Source organism: Mastacembelus armatus, chromosome 7 (assembly GCF_900324485.2).
Source record: "Mastacembelus armatus chromosome 7, fMasArm1.2, whole genome shotgun sequence".
Taxonomy (NCBI): Eukaryota; Metazoa; Chordata; class Actinopteri; order Synbranchiformes; family Mastacembelidae; genus Mastacembelus; species Mastacembelus armatus.
The window spans coordinates 473,469-488,022 of NC_046639.1; the positions used below are offsets into that span (position 1 = coordinate 473,469).

Here is a 14,554-nt window from a genome sequence, read left to right on the forward strand (position 1 = left end):
CGCCAAGTGCTGCTCATAAGGGATTTGTTGGGTTTTTAATTTTTGTAAAGTGCCTTGAGATGACTTGTATTGTGATTTGGCGCAATACAAATAAAACTGAATTGAACTATATACACTTTGCAGATTGAGATTTTACACAGTGCATACCTGCCTATATTGTTGGAAGGAGAATCACTCGTCTGCTCTTCTTCCCTTGCTTCCTCTAACTGAAACAAGGATCTAAGGATGTTGTACAGACTGCAAAAGCCCCTTTGGATAAATCTTAGTGACATATATGACGTGGTGCCTCAGTATTAAAAGGCTGTTTACACCAAAATGTAACACAAGCAACAATCAACTTCTAAAATCCTAATTTAACAAAAACGAGTGTTTATCTTTGATTTTATACTTTTACTATTTTGTTTAGATGTAATACAGTTTCAATGGTAATGGAGTAATTTTTACATTGTGCTATTCGCTGCTTATACCAACATCAGAAAGGAAAGACTAGAGTCCTAAAGGCACCACTAGATGTCACTATTGCACAATAGAAAAACACTGCTCCATAAAGCGCTTGACTTCAACTCTAAAAAAAAATGAGTATGATGATGATAATAATAGTGATGATAATAATAATAATACTAGTGATAATGATAATAATTATAATAGTAATAACAGTGATAATAATGATAATAATAATAATAACAGTGATCATAATGATAATTTTAAAGTGTTAAAGTTCAAGAACATCACTGTGCAGAAATCAGATTTTGAACTTCTGGCGTCATTCTAGTCTCTCCCTCAATAATCAATGTTCTCCTCCAATAATCAATGTTCTCCTCCAATAATCAATGTTCTCCTCCAATAATCAATGTTCTACTCCAATAATCAATGCTCTCCTCCAATAATCAATGTTCTCCTCCAATAATCAATGCTCTCCTCCAATAATCAATGCTCTTTAATTACCAGCAAAGTTTGGGCACAACCCATCGCGCGCTCAATGGACCTTGAAATCACCGCTTATGTGGCCGAGCGTCAAAACAAAAGCGCCATAAGACGCTTGCTGCGCCACCAACGGCACTTACGGCGCTTTAACAGCAGATCGAACATTAAAACGAGTTTTTTTTAAAAAAGGCCTCCAATGAAAGTCAGCCGGGCCAAGACAAATAATTGTCAAAATAACAAGGAGGACAGGAAAGAGAAATACTGGCGCATTAGGTGAACCATGGCAGCTGATCAGCGATGAGTCTGCCGACCAGACAGCTCAGTGTGACACAGTTTAAGAAGATTAGCAGCCTCACGTTTTCCTCATTATTTCAAACTATAATCCACCACAAGAGGCTAATATGAACAATGGGGATATACCAGACTTGCTTTGCAATAAATTATCGACAGTATATGATGTAATCGGACAATGAATCTGTCTGTGACGGTCAGGTGTCTGCATAGTTCTCAGTCCTGAATTCATTTTGAAGAATTATTAGAAATGCAGTTGGAAATTGCTTGTCTTTCATTGTGTGGTGCATTGTTGTGAAAGCAAATTCAATTATTCCAACTTAAAGGAAATGTTTCAACAGATCCTCTGAGGTGCCCCAACTGACTAATGAAATTATGGCAGTTCTCCCACCTAATTCAGAACCCCCCCCCCCCCCCCCCCCCCCCCAGCAAATCTCCAAACCACCTGATTTATTTTTAATGATATTACACCCCTCAGTCGGCTGTGTCATGGTAATAATCGTGGCTGCTCCAGCTGCCTCTAGATCACATTAGCCAGGCTTAATATTGACAGTGCCGGGCCCACTAAACAATGAGGCTATGGGGATAGGGAGCTTAGAGGCTGCCTAGCCAATGGGCATACTGCAGGAGGTAGAGGAGGTGCAGGCCAGGATGCTCCAGTTCCCTATGCCCTGGAGGACTGGCATCATCATTAGGCAGCTACTTCTATAGTCCTGTGGAGCCTTAAACCCACCAGCACCAGATCCAGACCCCACCCAGGCCCTAGACATCAAAACCATACTGACAAGGGACCATAAAACTAGTGGCAACTTGATTCCCTGCTATTCTTTCGCCGGATGGAGAGACCTGCCAGGGCAACAGCTCGGCAGCTGCACCTTGTGTAGCTTCCTGCTGTGTTAAAGGCTTTTTCTAAAGCTCAGGGAAAATCACTGTGCAAAGCTCACCTTGTGTCAGCATGACGTCAGCTGATAGAAATTCATGTGCAAGAATAATGAAATCAATTTCTGATCCCTGATCAGAAATTGCCCAGTTAAAAAGCATATGTGAAACAATGGTGAACGGTTTTAAAGTGAGAAAGTGACTAATATTTTGTTGCTTTGGCTCAAATGTGCCAAAACACAATATAAGGAAAACCTTTAGCAATCTGATTTGATTGGAAAAGTGCTTTCATCTGTTAGACTAATTTATGTTGCAGGCTTGTCTAGTTGCTCTATTTGCATAATGGTCACACTGGGAATCAGACTAGGCCACTTGTGGGACACTTGCACCTGATCACAGAGACACTGTGGCTGTTTGCCAATCACACCTCTACAGTTGATTCTCCCAATTAAAAATCACCTGTATTTGTCTTTGTATGTTCCAGGTTGTTCAACATCATTTGGATGTCCCTGTTCTCTAAGGTTTCATCCTGTGTCCCAAATTGTTGTTTGGATTGGAGGGGATTTTGTATGGGGGCCCATAGATTACCGTTGTTGATTAGTGGTTGGGTGTAATCCTTTCAGCTCCTCTCTCTCCAAAACACCCCTGGGATATGCCAGTCTCCCTGAGGACCAGCAGCATGGCAGATGGATCCTCCTCCCCCTCTTCTGCCGCCTCTAACAGCACACCCAAAAACACTGATGATGTCCTGGGACGGAGGTTGTAAAGTATCCTGAATATGAAACCACAGGCACCTTTGTTTAATGGCTCTCTCCCCACTTAGTGAGAATTGCCCTCAGGCCCGATTCCCATTCTGTAGCTACATTTCTGCCCGATTGGAATGTCTTCCAAATCCATTAGCCCCAAGGAAGAGGAATACGTCGCACACAAAACTGCGTGTGATGCCTGGATGAAATACTGCCAGATCTTATCAAAACTCACTTTGTGATGCAGGAGACTTTAGGTTGTTGACATTCTAGTTTTATTGATAGGACAGCTCCGTTTTCAAAAATGTGTGTGGCAGTCCAAGGTCAAATGGGATTATATTCCGACACAGGCAGACAGGTGATTGTCCACCTGTGTGTGGCACAGGGATGTGCACACATTTCTGTTTTTTAACATGCACTCCTATCATGTGTCTGAAGAAAGCCTGAAGAAGCACAGACTGACTCACTGCATCTAAAACCCATCTGTTATCTACAGCACTTCTCCTGTAGCTTTTATCAAAACTGTCATCTTTAATTACGTTTTATGTCCAATAATCAAACAATCAATCAGTTTCCACTGAGCGATTTAGCCAAGGTAAAAATTCATCTATTCACAAATGTGTGTATCTGTGTGTGTGTGTGTGTGTGTGTGTGTGTGTTAGACCACTGATGTTCCACACTGTGCATCAGCCAGTAGGCCTGTCAGTCTCACACACACACACACACACACACACACCACTGATCAATAATATAGCAATAAAATTATTTTCAGAAGCAAAGTGCATGTGCAGAGGAAATAGTTGTCAACAAATGGTTGACAAAACAAACAAGATTCTAGTTTGGCAACAACAACAACAAGAATAATCCCCCCCCCCCCCCCCCCCCCCCCCCCCCCCCCCCCACACACACACACACACCAACTACTCTCACAAATCCATGCTCTCCATCTTTTATGATAACTACAAGGGGCTCAGCTTTCAGGAGCAGACCAGGGAGCATGTGTGTAGAGCTTTAATTCCTATTGTATTCGTGCAGTCTTGGTGTGTGTGAGTGTGTCTGTGTTTGAGCAAAAGAGGGAGAGGGAGATAGAGATGAAGAAAAAGACAGGAACAAGGACCCATCTGTCAGCACAGAGCACGAATCCCTCCCATTCCACTCTGGCTCCCAGGGGACAAGAGAGAGCGTCAACTCACTTGTGGCAGTGCTTTTTTCTGAGGAAGGGGGTTACCTCTTCTAAATGGCTCTTCCATTAATAGCAACAACAGCACTTAAATAGCGAGTGTTAGGCTGGTAGCACTTTGGACGGAAACTTGTTTTGGATAGATCGTGAACATGCCTTCACCACAAACATTAAAATCCTAACTACTGAATTTTCTTTGGAATCTTTTCACATCTAAACTTCAAATCTTAGGACTTGCACAAAAATATTTGAAATAAATTGTCAGGTAAAGGTAAATATTTGGAGAACCTGGATTAAAATGTGCCTTCCCCTTGGCCTCCTGCAGAAGGTTGGTTATATATGTTGCTGCTTAAATGGGAGCAGGACAATTCCCTTTCCGTTAGTCAGTCAGTCATTTGGGAATCCGATGGGGATTTTACCGTGAGGCTCTAAATCCCTATGTAGGCTGCAGGTGTGGTGGAGGCCATGCTCCTACTCAGGGGACGGAAAAGTAGTGTATGTGTGTTTTGGGGGTTAGGGTGCATGTACCTGGGGGAGTTTTGGGCACATCATATTAGTCTGGAGTTGCTGTTGTACACATGGAGTGTCTGGTTCACACACACACACACACACACACACACACACACACACACTCTCTTTCTCCCCCTGACCACTCCAGGAGTGACTGGGGTCGTTAGCGCGGTGCGTAAATGCTGTTTCAGCACGAATCATCATCTTGAGGAGAACGAGTGTCGTGTGAGCATCCAAGCAACAGATGCCCCCGCCCCCGACGCCCCGTGTATCCAGCCATCTGTCAGGCTTTGGTCCATAAATTGTTGGATAAGTGCCTGTTTTTACGCGATGTTGCCGATTAGTCACGTAACCATGTTTTATTTTTCCCAGACAGGAAGATAAAGCCACCGCACACTCGGAAACTCGCGAGGCCCTTCGCGCAGTTGGCAAAGTCCAGTCTCGGTCTCGCGCACAACTGTGGGCAATCGTGCGCACAATGGGATCGATGCGGGGGCACGTGTGACTCGCGAGACTGCGGCTGTCAATGCCCGGTTTGACAATAGAGCCCCGCAGCGCCGCGGCTCGCCACGCACGAGGACTGGCGGCGCTTATTGTGCCGCGGCATTTGTAGGAAAAGGCTCAATATTGAGCTGCAATTAGTGAAAAACCATGAAAGGCCACACAGTCTTTTAAAAAGTTTGCCCGATATCCGCAGATTCGAACTTGTGGCTTCAATAAATCTTAAAAGAAACAACATTAAAACACAAAAACACTGTAACGTGGTTCCCTCACACAGACCAATGTACCACAACCGCATTTTTATCAAACTCCCTGATATTTCGGTCGCTACACACAACATGGCTCTAAATGAGCTGCCAGCTCAGGGACCGTCAATAAATGGCAACACCGCAGCGGAAAAGATTCAATAACTCCAGGAATGTGTGCTGTCACACATCAAGAGACACTACAGCTAAACCTGGTGTCAATTTTGGCTTTGACTGACATTTATGATTCTGTAAGGGTTTTATTATTGCTTATGCAACGTGACATTTCATATTTCCCATATTGTTTGCTGTAGCAACACCAAACTGAGGGTGAACTCTTCTATGGACTACGACTCTTACTGAGGCTGTTTTCACTCTGCAGTATTTTATATGAATGTGTATTATGGTTTTATGCAATGGTACATACAACATACCTTCTTTATTTACACTGATTTTTTACAGTTAGAAAAAATGTGTCTTATGTGTCTCATATTGTTTCTGATGCTTTTTTATGCAGTACACAGTTCGCCTTCCCAGGCTGTGTGTTGGTCTGGAATTTGGCCACCTGTCATCCCAAGACAGTCTGTGTGACACCACATGGGGCATGTTGATTGAGGATCAACTGATCCAAATCAGATTTGAAATGATATATATGTCTAAGTTGTGTTTATGTACACACACACTCGCAAAATACGCCTGGTCCTTAAAAATACGTCTGGCCTGGTGTGGCTCTGGACAACCTGAAGGTGTCCCGTCAGCATCGGGGGGCTGAGACAACGGTGCATTCAGGGTAAGAGAAGATCAGACAGCTGGAGTTCTCATGATTCTGATGTGTCCAACCACCCTTCACAAACATCTAATTGCACTGCCACCTGTGTGTGTAGACACCTGTATACGCTATTGGCAAATCTTCTTAAAGGTTCTCAATGAAAACTGACTGTCTTCATTTTGCAATATTGCCTCAGCTACCACAGTTTCCTCTCTGAATGTAGTTCCTCTGTCACATCCTGTAGTTCTGCTATGACTTGCACTGTGCAGCTGAGTTAACAGTGATAACACTGTGTATTCAATAATATATGGTGCAGGTCATACAGGTCTGAGACAGGACACACTGTGTGCTCCAAGGTTGCGTCGCTGCTCTGCCAGTTCTCTTTTCTCTCAATCTGCCTGGACAGACTTGAGCTCTTCCACTTGAGTCTGCAAATCCTCCATATAGGTCTGAAGCCCTTTGATGGTCTCAGACTAATGGGAAAGAAACAGAAAATATAATATGCCCTTGAAGTCCTGCATTTAATCAAATCTGTGCTTTAATGTGTATTGTATCATATCATAGTTTTAAGACTAGTTGCTTTCATGAATAATTATGCAAAACATGTACTTCATGTTGAAATACAGCATGTTGTGAATTAACTATAACTGGTACACAGACCTACTGATCTTGTGCTGGGCCGGTTGCCCTGCATGAGTCTCTGGTTGCTTTGCTTCTGATCCCTGGTGCAACATTTAGCTGCTCGTACATTTTGACATGCTGGTCCTTCATCTGACGCAGTGGCTCCACCTGCTTGGTCAGGTACTGGTGCACAAGAGGGAAGTGTTTATACATTTCATTACTTTATTCACAAAAACATAGAAATACCAAATGTCTCTGATCCAATTTGTTGAAAACATACAATCAAGAAATTGGCCTGACTTAATTACGTTAGTTTGCTCTAGTACAAATCAATGCAATTATTTCTTAGCTGTGCATCTCCCTCTGTCTGCAGGCAGGATGGTAATAGTCTGGTCCTTGGACAGGGAGCACAGGGGGACTGGGTGGTGAGGTTGGAACTAGACAGTCTGACTTTTAGCCAGAGTCCCTCTACTTCTGTGTCAGATAAGCCATTGTTACGAATGGCAGATTCTGCAGCTGTGAAAAAGTCCACAACAGGAAACATGTTTGTGTATGACCACGAAGTTAAGTCCTTTGGCCAGGTCTGGAAGGCTCTAACCTAAACGGATACAATTGCATAAAACCATAATACACATTCATATAAAATACTGCAGAGTGAAAACAGCCTCAGTAAGAGTCGTAGTCCATAGAAGAGTTCACCCTCAGTTTGGTGTTGCTACAGCAAACAATATGGGAAATATGAAATGTCACGTTGCATAAGCAATAATAAAACCCTTACAGAATCATAAATGTCAGTCAAAGCCAAAATTGACACCAGGTTTAGCTGTAGTGTCCCTTGATGTGTGACAGCACACATTCCTGGAGTTATTGAATCTTTTCCGCTGCGGTGTTGCCATTTATTGACGGTCCCTGAGCTGGCAGCTCATTTAGAGCCATGTTGTGTGTAGCGACCGAAATATCAGGGAGTTTGATAAAAATGCGGTTGTGGTACATTGGTCTGTGTGAGGGAACCACGTTACAGTGTTTTTGTGTTTTAATGTTGTTTCTTTTAAGATTTATTGAAGCCACAAGTTCGAATCTGTGCTAATAACAAAGGGTCATGGTCCTTGTAGTTTAGATGGATATTTATTATTTAGACTTTATTATTCATATATTACTGTATTTATAAGTTCAGGCCTAATGTGTATGAACATGTACATAAAAACACCAGACAGTAAAATCCACAGCCCGCGGTCCTATTGACAGTAAACGCAGCTATTGACACGTTTCTGTGCATCGTCAGCGCAGCCATCGACTCAGTAATAATTAGACTGGGAGACGGAATATGACGCGAAAACCAAAGAAAACAATTGAATGGTTGAACAACACACACACCTGCTCAGTGCACACCAAGCTGTCAAAACCACTTAAACCAGCGCACATGGAAAAGCGTCTTCCTGCTCAGCAAAGACCAGAACCAACATTGTGTTTAATTAGGTGGAAAATTCCTAATCCAACCGCCTAATGAAGACACAGACAATCGATTAAGGTGCTTAACACGCGACATCATAACAGAGAAGTGGTTTTTTTCTGGTGTGTCCTACATTTCAAGCATGAGGGAGCCGATATATGTCCGCGGGATTGGCTCATGGATGAAGTGGCTCTGGGGGGAAAAGTAAAGTTTGTATGTGCGCGCGCTATAGATGCAAATGCGACCTCAGGTGGTGCGTGTCCTTTGAAAAGGCGCCAGGTGTCATTTGACGTTTTTAAGAGACGTTTTTCTCAATTTCTGCCCGGACGCGCGCGCACTGCGTTTCTCCTGATTTACAAATAAAGAATTGGCTACGCGTGCGTGCGGTCGCGCGCTCTCTCGGTCCCCCCCCACCCCTCCACTCATTTCACAGGGTGACGCTTCTGGCCACGAGCCCGCCACGCGCGTTTGGACGAGTTGACGGTGGGTGGGGCGCCAAGGGGAGGGGCCTACCGGGCTAAAGGCAGGGGATCAGCCCGGCCGTGCCATTTGGAGATGAAAGTTCCGTACGCTCTCGTGACTGTCTCCGGGAACTGAGGAGTTCTGGAAACTGGCAGAGGCGACGAGAGAGAAACGCAGCGACTCTGGCTGATCTTTGCTAAATTAGCCAGGTTTTCCCGAGACTTCACGCAGAGCAGGCGGTGAACCCAAACAGGTGAGTTTACAGATGTTCGTTTTTTAGGTTGAAGTACAGGAGGAAGAAAAGATCTAATCTAGGTCTCGGTCGCAAACAAACTTAAGCCACAAAATTCAGCAAAACACGAACGGACAGTGATTAAGTTGATACAGTCGTTTTCAATGAACTGAAATAAAAGTCTGAATTGATAAACTACAAGTATCTGTCCCACAATATCTGACGGGGACAGACATTTAATAAACAGCAGCAAATTCTCAGCCCGGGGTCTGACTTCAGATTAGTCCACTGCTAAATTGTTCCATAGGCTGCATAGACAAACTAAAATCTGTCCGTTGATTTGCATGTTGCCTATTTAATCTTTGTGCTTTATATGTTAAAGAGCAAATCCCGGCAGCGTTTCTGAAACGACTGCAGCTTATTCTAAAAAACTATTTCTTAATATCACAACATCAGAAAACGACACATTTCAAACAATTGTTGTGTTGTTGTGATGAGGATGCAGCTGTGGGGACATGAGTGAGCTGTCCAGCCTGCGGTGCTGAAATGAGAGGCTCATTCTGTGTTTCTGTCCCACAGGAAATGCTGCTTCCAGCTCCTGTCCAGAGTCAGTCACAGTTCAAAGTGTTGTTACAGGCACATTTAGCACATTGCATTTATATATATATGCACATTTTAAACGCTGCTTGTAGTATTGACCATTTCTGTGCCGTCTCTTCAGATCAACATGATGACCAAACCATTTGGGAAAAGTGGAGACATGAGTGAGCTGGTGAGCTCCCTTGGCTGGCTGGAGGAGGACGGCAGCTCACAGGATGGGGAGGAAAGCCCGGAGATGAGGGGGCGCCATGGCATGACTCTAGGGGGTCGGATCCACTCCTGCACTGAACTGGGCAGTGAGGATATGGAGGAGGAAGAGGAGGAGGATGATGAGGAGGAAATTGGACCAAACGGAGAAAAGGCTCCCAAACGGAGAGGACCTAAGAAGAAGAAGATGACCAAAGCTAGACAGGAGAGGTTTCGTGCACGGCGGATCAAGGCCAATGCCAGAGAACGCTCCCGTATGCACGGCCTGAACGACGCCTTGGATAATCTGCGCAGAGTGATGCCCTGCTATTCCAAGACACAGAAGTTGTCAAAGATCGAGACTTTACGGCTGGCCCGCAACTACATCTGGGCCCTGTCTGAGGTCCTGGAGAACGGCCAGTCTCCAGAGAGTCATGGCTTTGTGGAGATGCTATGCAAAGGTCTGTCTCAGCCCACCAGTAACCTTGTGGCTGGCTGCCTGCAGCTGGGACCCAGTCCAGCGATGTTCACCAAACTGGAGGACAAGTGCAGTGGCCCAGGAGTGGGTGGTTTGGGGGGTCAGGCCGGCCACCCCCTCAGCTACCCGTCCCCAGGCCTTCCCAGCCCCCCCTATGGTTCCCTGGAGGCGTCCCACCTCCTGCATATGAAGGGTTTCAAGGGGCCTGTATACGACAACCCCTCCTCTCATGAGTGCAGCAGTGGCACCCCACCGTACGATGGGCCCCTCACTCCCCCCCTCAGCATCAATGGAAACTTTGCCCTGAAGCAGGAGGCGTCACCCCGCGAGTCCGACAGGAACTACACGCCCCACTCTGGCCACCATGCCCACTACCTCTCGTCCCACCATTACCCCACCTCCACGACGGGCAGCCTACCAGGTGGGACTCAGGGCCACCCACTCTTTCAGGCGTCCCGTTATGAGCTGCCCCTGGACGTGGCCTTTGACTCCTTCACTCCCTCTCACCTGGTCGCCTCTCAGATGGGTGCCATATGAGACGCTGAACAGTTCTGACCAGGGGAGAAGCACCGCTCCTCAGTAAACCACCGTAAAACTGACCACAGAGGTAATGACTGTACAGAGAAAATGGTTTGTCCAGCACTCTGGGAGAGCACCGACTGCCCAGAGAGACTCTTCACCTCAACTCAATCTACCTGATACAAACACGCACCCACAACCTTTAATACACTGTTATTTATTATTGTTTGGTACGACTATATGCTGATATTTGTATTAAAATGATTTCCGAATGAGTTACGCTCTTGGCTGTCACCCAATGGAACTAAATAGTCTGAAATCCCAGGAACACAAACGTTTTGAGTTTTTGGGTTTGAACAAAAACATGAAGACTTTGTTGGAAGTTCTGCCCCTCAGAAGAAACCTGACTGGTGCACGGACGCCTACAGCAGTCCCTCTCAGTTTGAAGAAAAGCAATGCATTTATTTATATCTGTATTTAATATTTATTTTCATTACGTCTTTTTATACTTTTTCTCAGCACAGTTTTTGTTTCCCTGTCTTCTTGGTTTGTTGTCAGACACTGGCAGCTGTTCTATATTTAAATTATTTATTTGAGGTCTGTCAGGTACTTGTTCATTTGATGTCAAATTTCTGTTTTTACCGTACTGTTGTAAATATTCTACTGTTTCGCACTTAATTGAATAAATATTCTTATATTATATGCTATTTCCATAGGAACAACGTTTGCCATCTTTTCTTCTGTTTTGCTGGTGCTATGTGCTTTTAACACAAAGTTAATGCCTCGAAAGAAGAAACATTTCAGAATTATATTTACATTTCCAAAAAGATAATTAAAAACAACTTTTTTACCTTTTCACTTTGCTCTTTCAGTCTTAAGACAATTCCTGCTTTTCCCCAAAACTCAAACAAATCAGAATAATTTTGATTATCTTCTGTAGTTTCACAACAAAATTCAAATAAATAAATGAGTTCCAGTTATTTTGTTTTAACCAAGTGCATCAGTGGCGTACCACACTGAGGTCCCTCTGATAATAGAGCAGTGATTGTGTTGCTTTCTAATCACTTCTCTAGGCCGTGCAGAATCTCATGGGATATTGTAATAAAAAAGAAATCAGACAAAAACAAGAAGATAAAATTGGATCTCAGACTAAAATGACTTTTGATCATTCTGCCTTTCTCACAGTAGCTAACATGGACACAGGAGCTATCAAACCTGTGAAAACGTTCAGGACTACGTTGCTGTAATAAAGCAGCTCTGCTGCAGCGTGTGTAAGTGTGTGCACGGTGTCATTCAGGGGCTTGGGGTTTCTATTAGGTCGGGGAGGAGGCCGCTGTGGGCCATGGGAAAACAGCTCTGGGGAACAGGTGAATGTGTCACAGAGCCTTTTCTGAGTATTATTCGCTTTCTCTCCCACATGTCCCATTTTCCCATCCAGCTCATGCCAAAACACTGTAGGGCAAGAACTCACTTTCAAAGAACTCATCCACATTAAGACAGAAAAGCAGCAGAGACACAGGATATAGTGATATATGAACACATCCGATCAATAACAGTTTGTAAAGACAAGGCAATACAACTTCATACAGACATTTTAAAATTCAGTGAGGGTCCTGGCTAATTAATATCATTCAACGACAGCAAACATTTCAGCCTTGACTTTAATGATCATGTTTAAGGGGATGATGGCTCTTGAAGTAAACAAAGCAGGGGGTGGCAGACCACGAAGATGGAGTGGTGAGAGAAAGACCTGGTATGTAGGAGTGTGTTTATCATTGTGGTCCTTCAGGCAATTGTAAGAAGGGCAAGGTGCTTTGGAGGTTGTTGTCCAGGAGGACTTCCCCCCCTTTCAGCCACCTCTCCAAAGGTTTGTCTTTTCCAGTCCTCACAACAGTGGAGAAGGGCTGCAGGAGAAAAGGGAATGATTGTTTTATGGGGCGCCACTGTTCCATTGTGCACGCAGCCTGTTCTTTCTCTTGACCTGTGGCCTGTATTGTTGTGGGGCTTCTTGGTTGGGGAGGGCAGACAGCTGGGGGAACTGTGGGGGGCTGATGGACAGCTGGGCCAATTTAGGGGAAGAGAGAAAGAGGAGAGTCAGCTCATGAGAGGGAAAGGAAAATCAGTGTGTTCGGGAAAACCGAGAAAAGGGAAAGGGCAAACGAGGTGACTGAGGTCCCCGCTCCTCATTCACAAGTTTGTCCTCTCTGCTCCTGGGTCAGCCTCAGCATAGGAGCGACACATAGCTTTACACACAGGCAGACAGTTGGCCTGTGAGAAAGGACAGGCAGAAGTACTGATGCACACTCTCTTTGTGTCTCTTTCCATTTTGTTATGGCAAAAATGGTGGGGGGCAGGGTATGTGGATTATCCTCCTGAGTCCAAATACACGAGTGGTTGGATACAAAAATAATCCACATAAATTAACTTTGGATACACGATTACAAAACACAGAGATGCAGGAGATCTCAGGAGATTGGGACACGCTAATGGAGAGTTAGTTTGATAGATGCATGGAGCAATTTGGGAAGATTTAAAAACTATACAAGCTTTTCTAGATTTCATAAGGTAATTGTAATATTTGTATTTTATTTTATTGGTGTAAACAAGGACTTTTGTCAGGTTAAAATGATAGAAACTGTATTGTGAAATAAAATGTGTGGTTTAAACACAGACTGAGGCTAAAGACGTGAGGGTCTCTTAGTGGGAAGGGAACATATGCTCTGTAATGCCATGTTGGTCGGGGCTGCTGGCAGCAGAGCACGACCTGTAGCTCAGTCCCCCGGGAGTGTGAGGTCACGTCAGATCACATCAGCCCACAGAGATTTAAGGTAGTTGTACTTCAGGTCTTGGATCCCAAACGTCTGTGATCTTAGCGGTTTTTATTTTTATATGCATCATACGTGCCAACAGTTTGATCCCTCATCACAACGCAGGATGTGAAGTGACGTGTAGGTGGAAACATCACAGAAAAGGAAAACTCAAAATCTGAGCCGACAGACTCTGAAGTGCAGTGTGGAACCTGATCTCTTCCCCTCTCACTGTCATGTGGTTATTTTTTAGTTTCTGTGTGCAGTGCACTTAATCTGCTAGCCCAACAAGAGTGGCTCCAACTAAAATGAAAAGGTCCTGATCCATAGGCGCTAGATGGGGGGGATAAAGCATTGTGATTAAGATTGTATTAATGGGGCCATAGGAGGCTGGAAGGCTTTAATCAGTGTCTGTGTGCTGGTAATCCCTCTGCCTTTAAGCTGGGACAAACACAGCGATGCCTCCCTCCTCTTGCGCCACAGGGCGCATGCACACCCACGTCTGTGGGGCGCACTGGGAACGAGTGCCCTGGTTGAGATGTGGAGGCCCCTGAAACAGAGAGACCCTGGACTACTGGAGGAAGCTGGTAGAAGAAAGACCAAGGAGATAGATGTAGACACAGCTGTGGGCAAAGACAGAGACGAACAATGAAAGATGGCAAAGCTGAAAGGAATTAAAAGGATGATGATTGGTTGGGTTGGCCATTGTCAACATGGTGACAACAATTCAAGTCTAAATAAAAACTTTAACTTTTCCTGATTCTTGCTAGTCCCATACACTTAAATCAAACTGACTGATCATAAATTCCAGTTATATTTACCCAAGGATGGTTCTGCATGTCAACACTGCCCCCCCCCCTGTAAAAATGTTAGTAAAATTCAAATAATTGTTTTATGATCAGAATAATAGTGATAAATAAAATAAGAGCTTGTTGTATCATGGCAATGAGATATACATGCGAGGGGAGTGTGGAGAGCAGCTCGCAGACTCATTACCTATGGGAGTGGGTGTGAAAGGTGACATTGTGTGCATGAGGATAAGGGGTGGGCCTTCTCCTCCCAGAGTTCTCTGAGAGTATTAGGGTGTAGGAGTTAAAGAGCTTCTAATGGGATCTGGATGCTGTCGTGTTTACCCTGGCCCCCCTCTGCACGCC

The 14,554-nt window shown here is 44.6% G+C and overlaps 1 protein-coding gene across 1 annotated transcript; it reads left to right on the top strand.

Annotated features, from left to right (window-relative positions):
* Positions 1 to 9,537: 9,537 nt before the first annotated feature.
* neurod4 (neuronal differentiation 4) lies at positions 9,538 to 10,611 on the top strand. The gene has a single exon (XM_026333087.1). It carries the CDS (start codon positions 9,538 to 9,540, stop codon positions 10,609 to 10,611), a length of 1,074 nt encoding a protein of 357 aa, XP_026188872.1.
* Positions 10,612 to 14,554: the final 3,943 nt, after the last annotated feature.

Bases quoted from the DNA above. Each gene is read 5' to 3' on its own strand.
- neurod4 (XM_026333087.1), top strand. From the start codon at position 9,538: ATGATGACCAAACCATTTGGGAAAAGTGGAGACATGAGTGAGCTGGTG.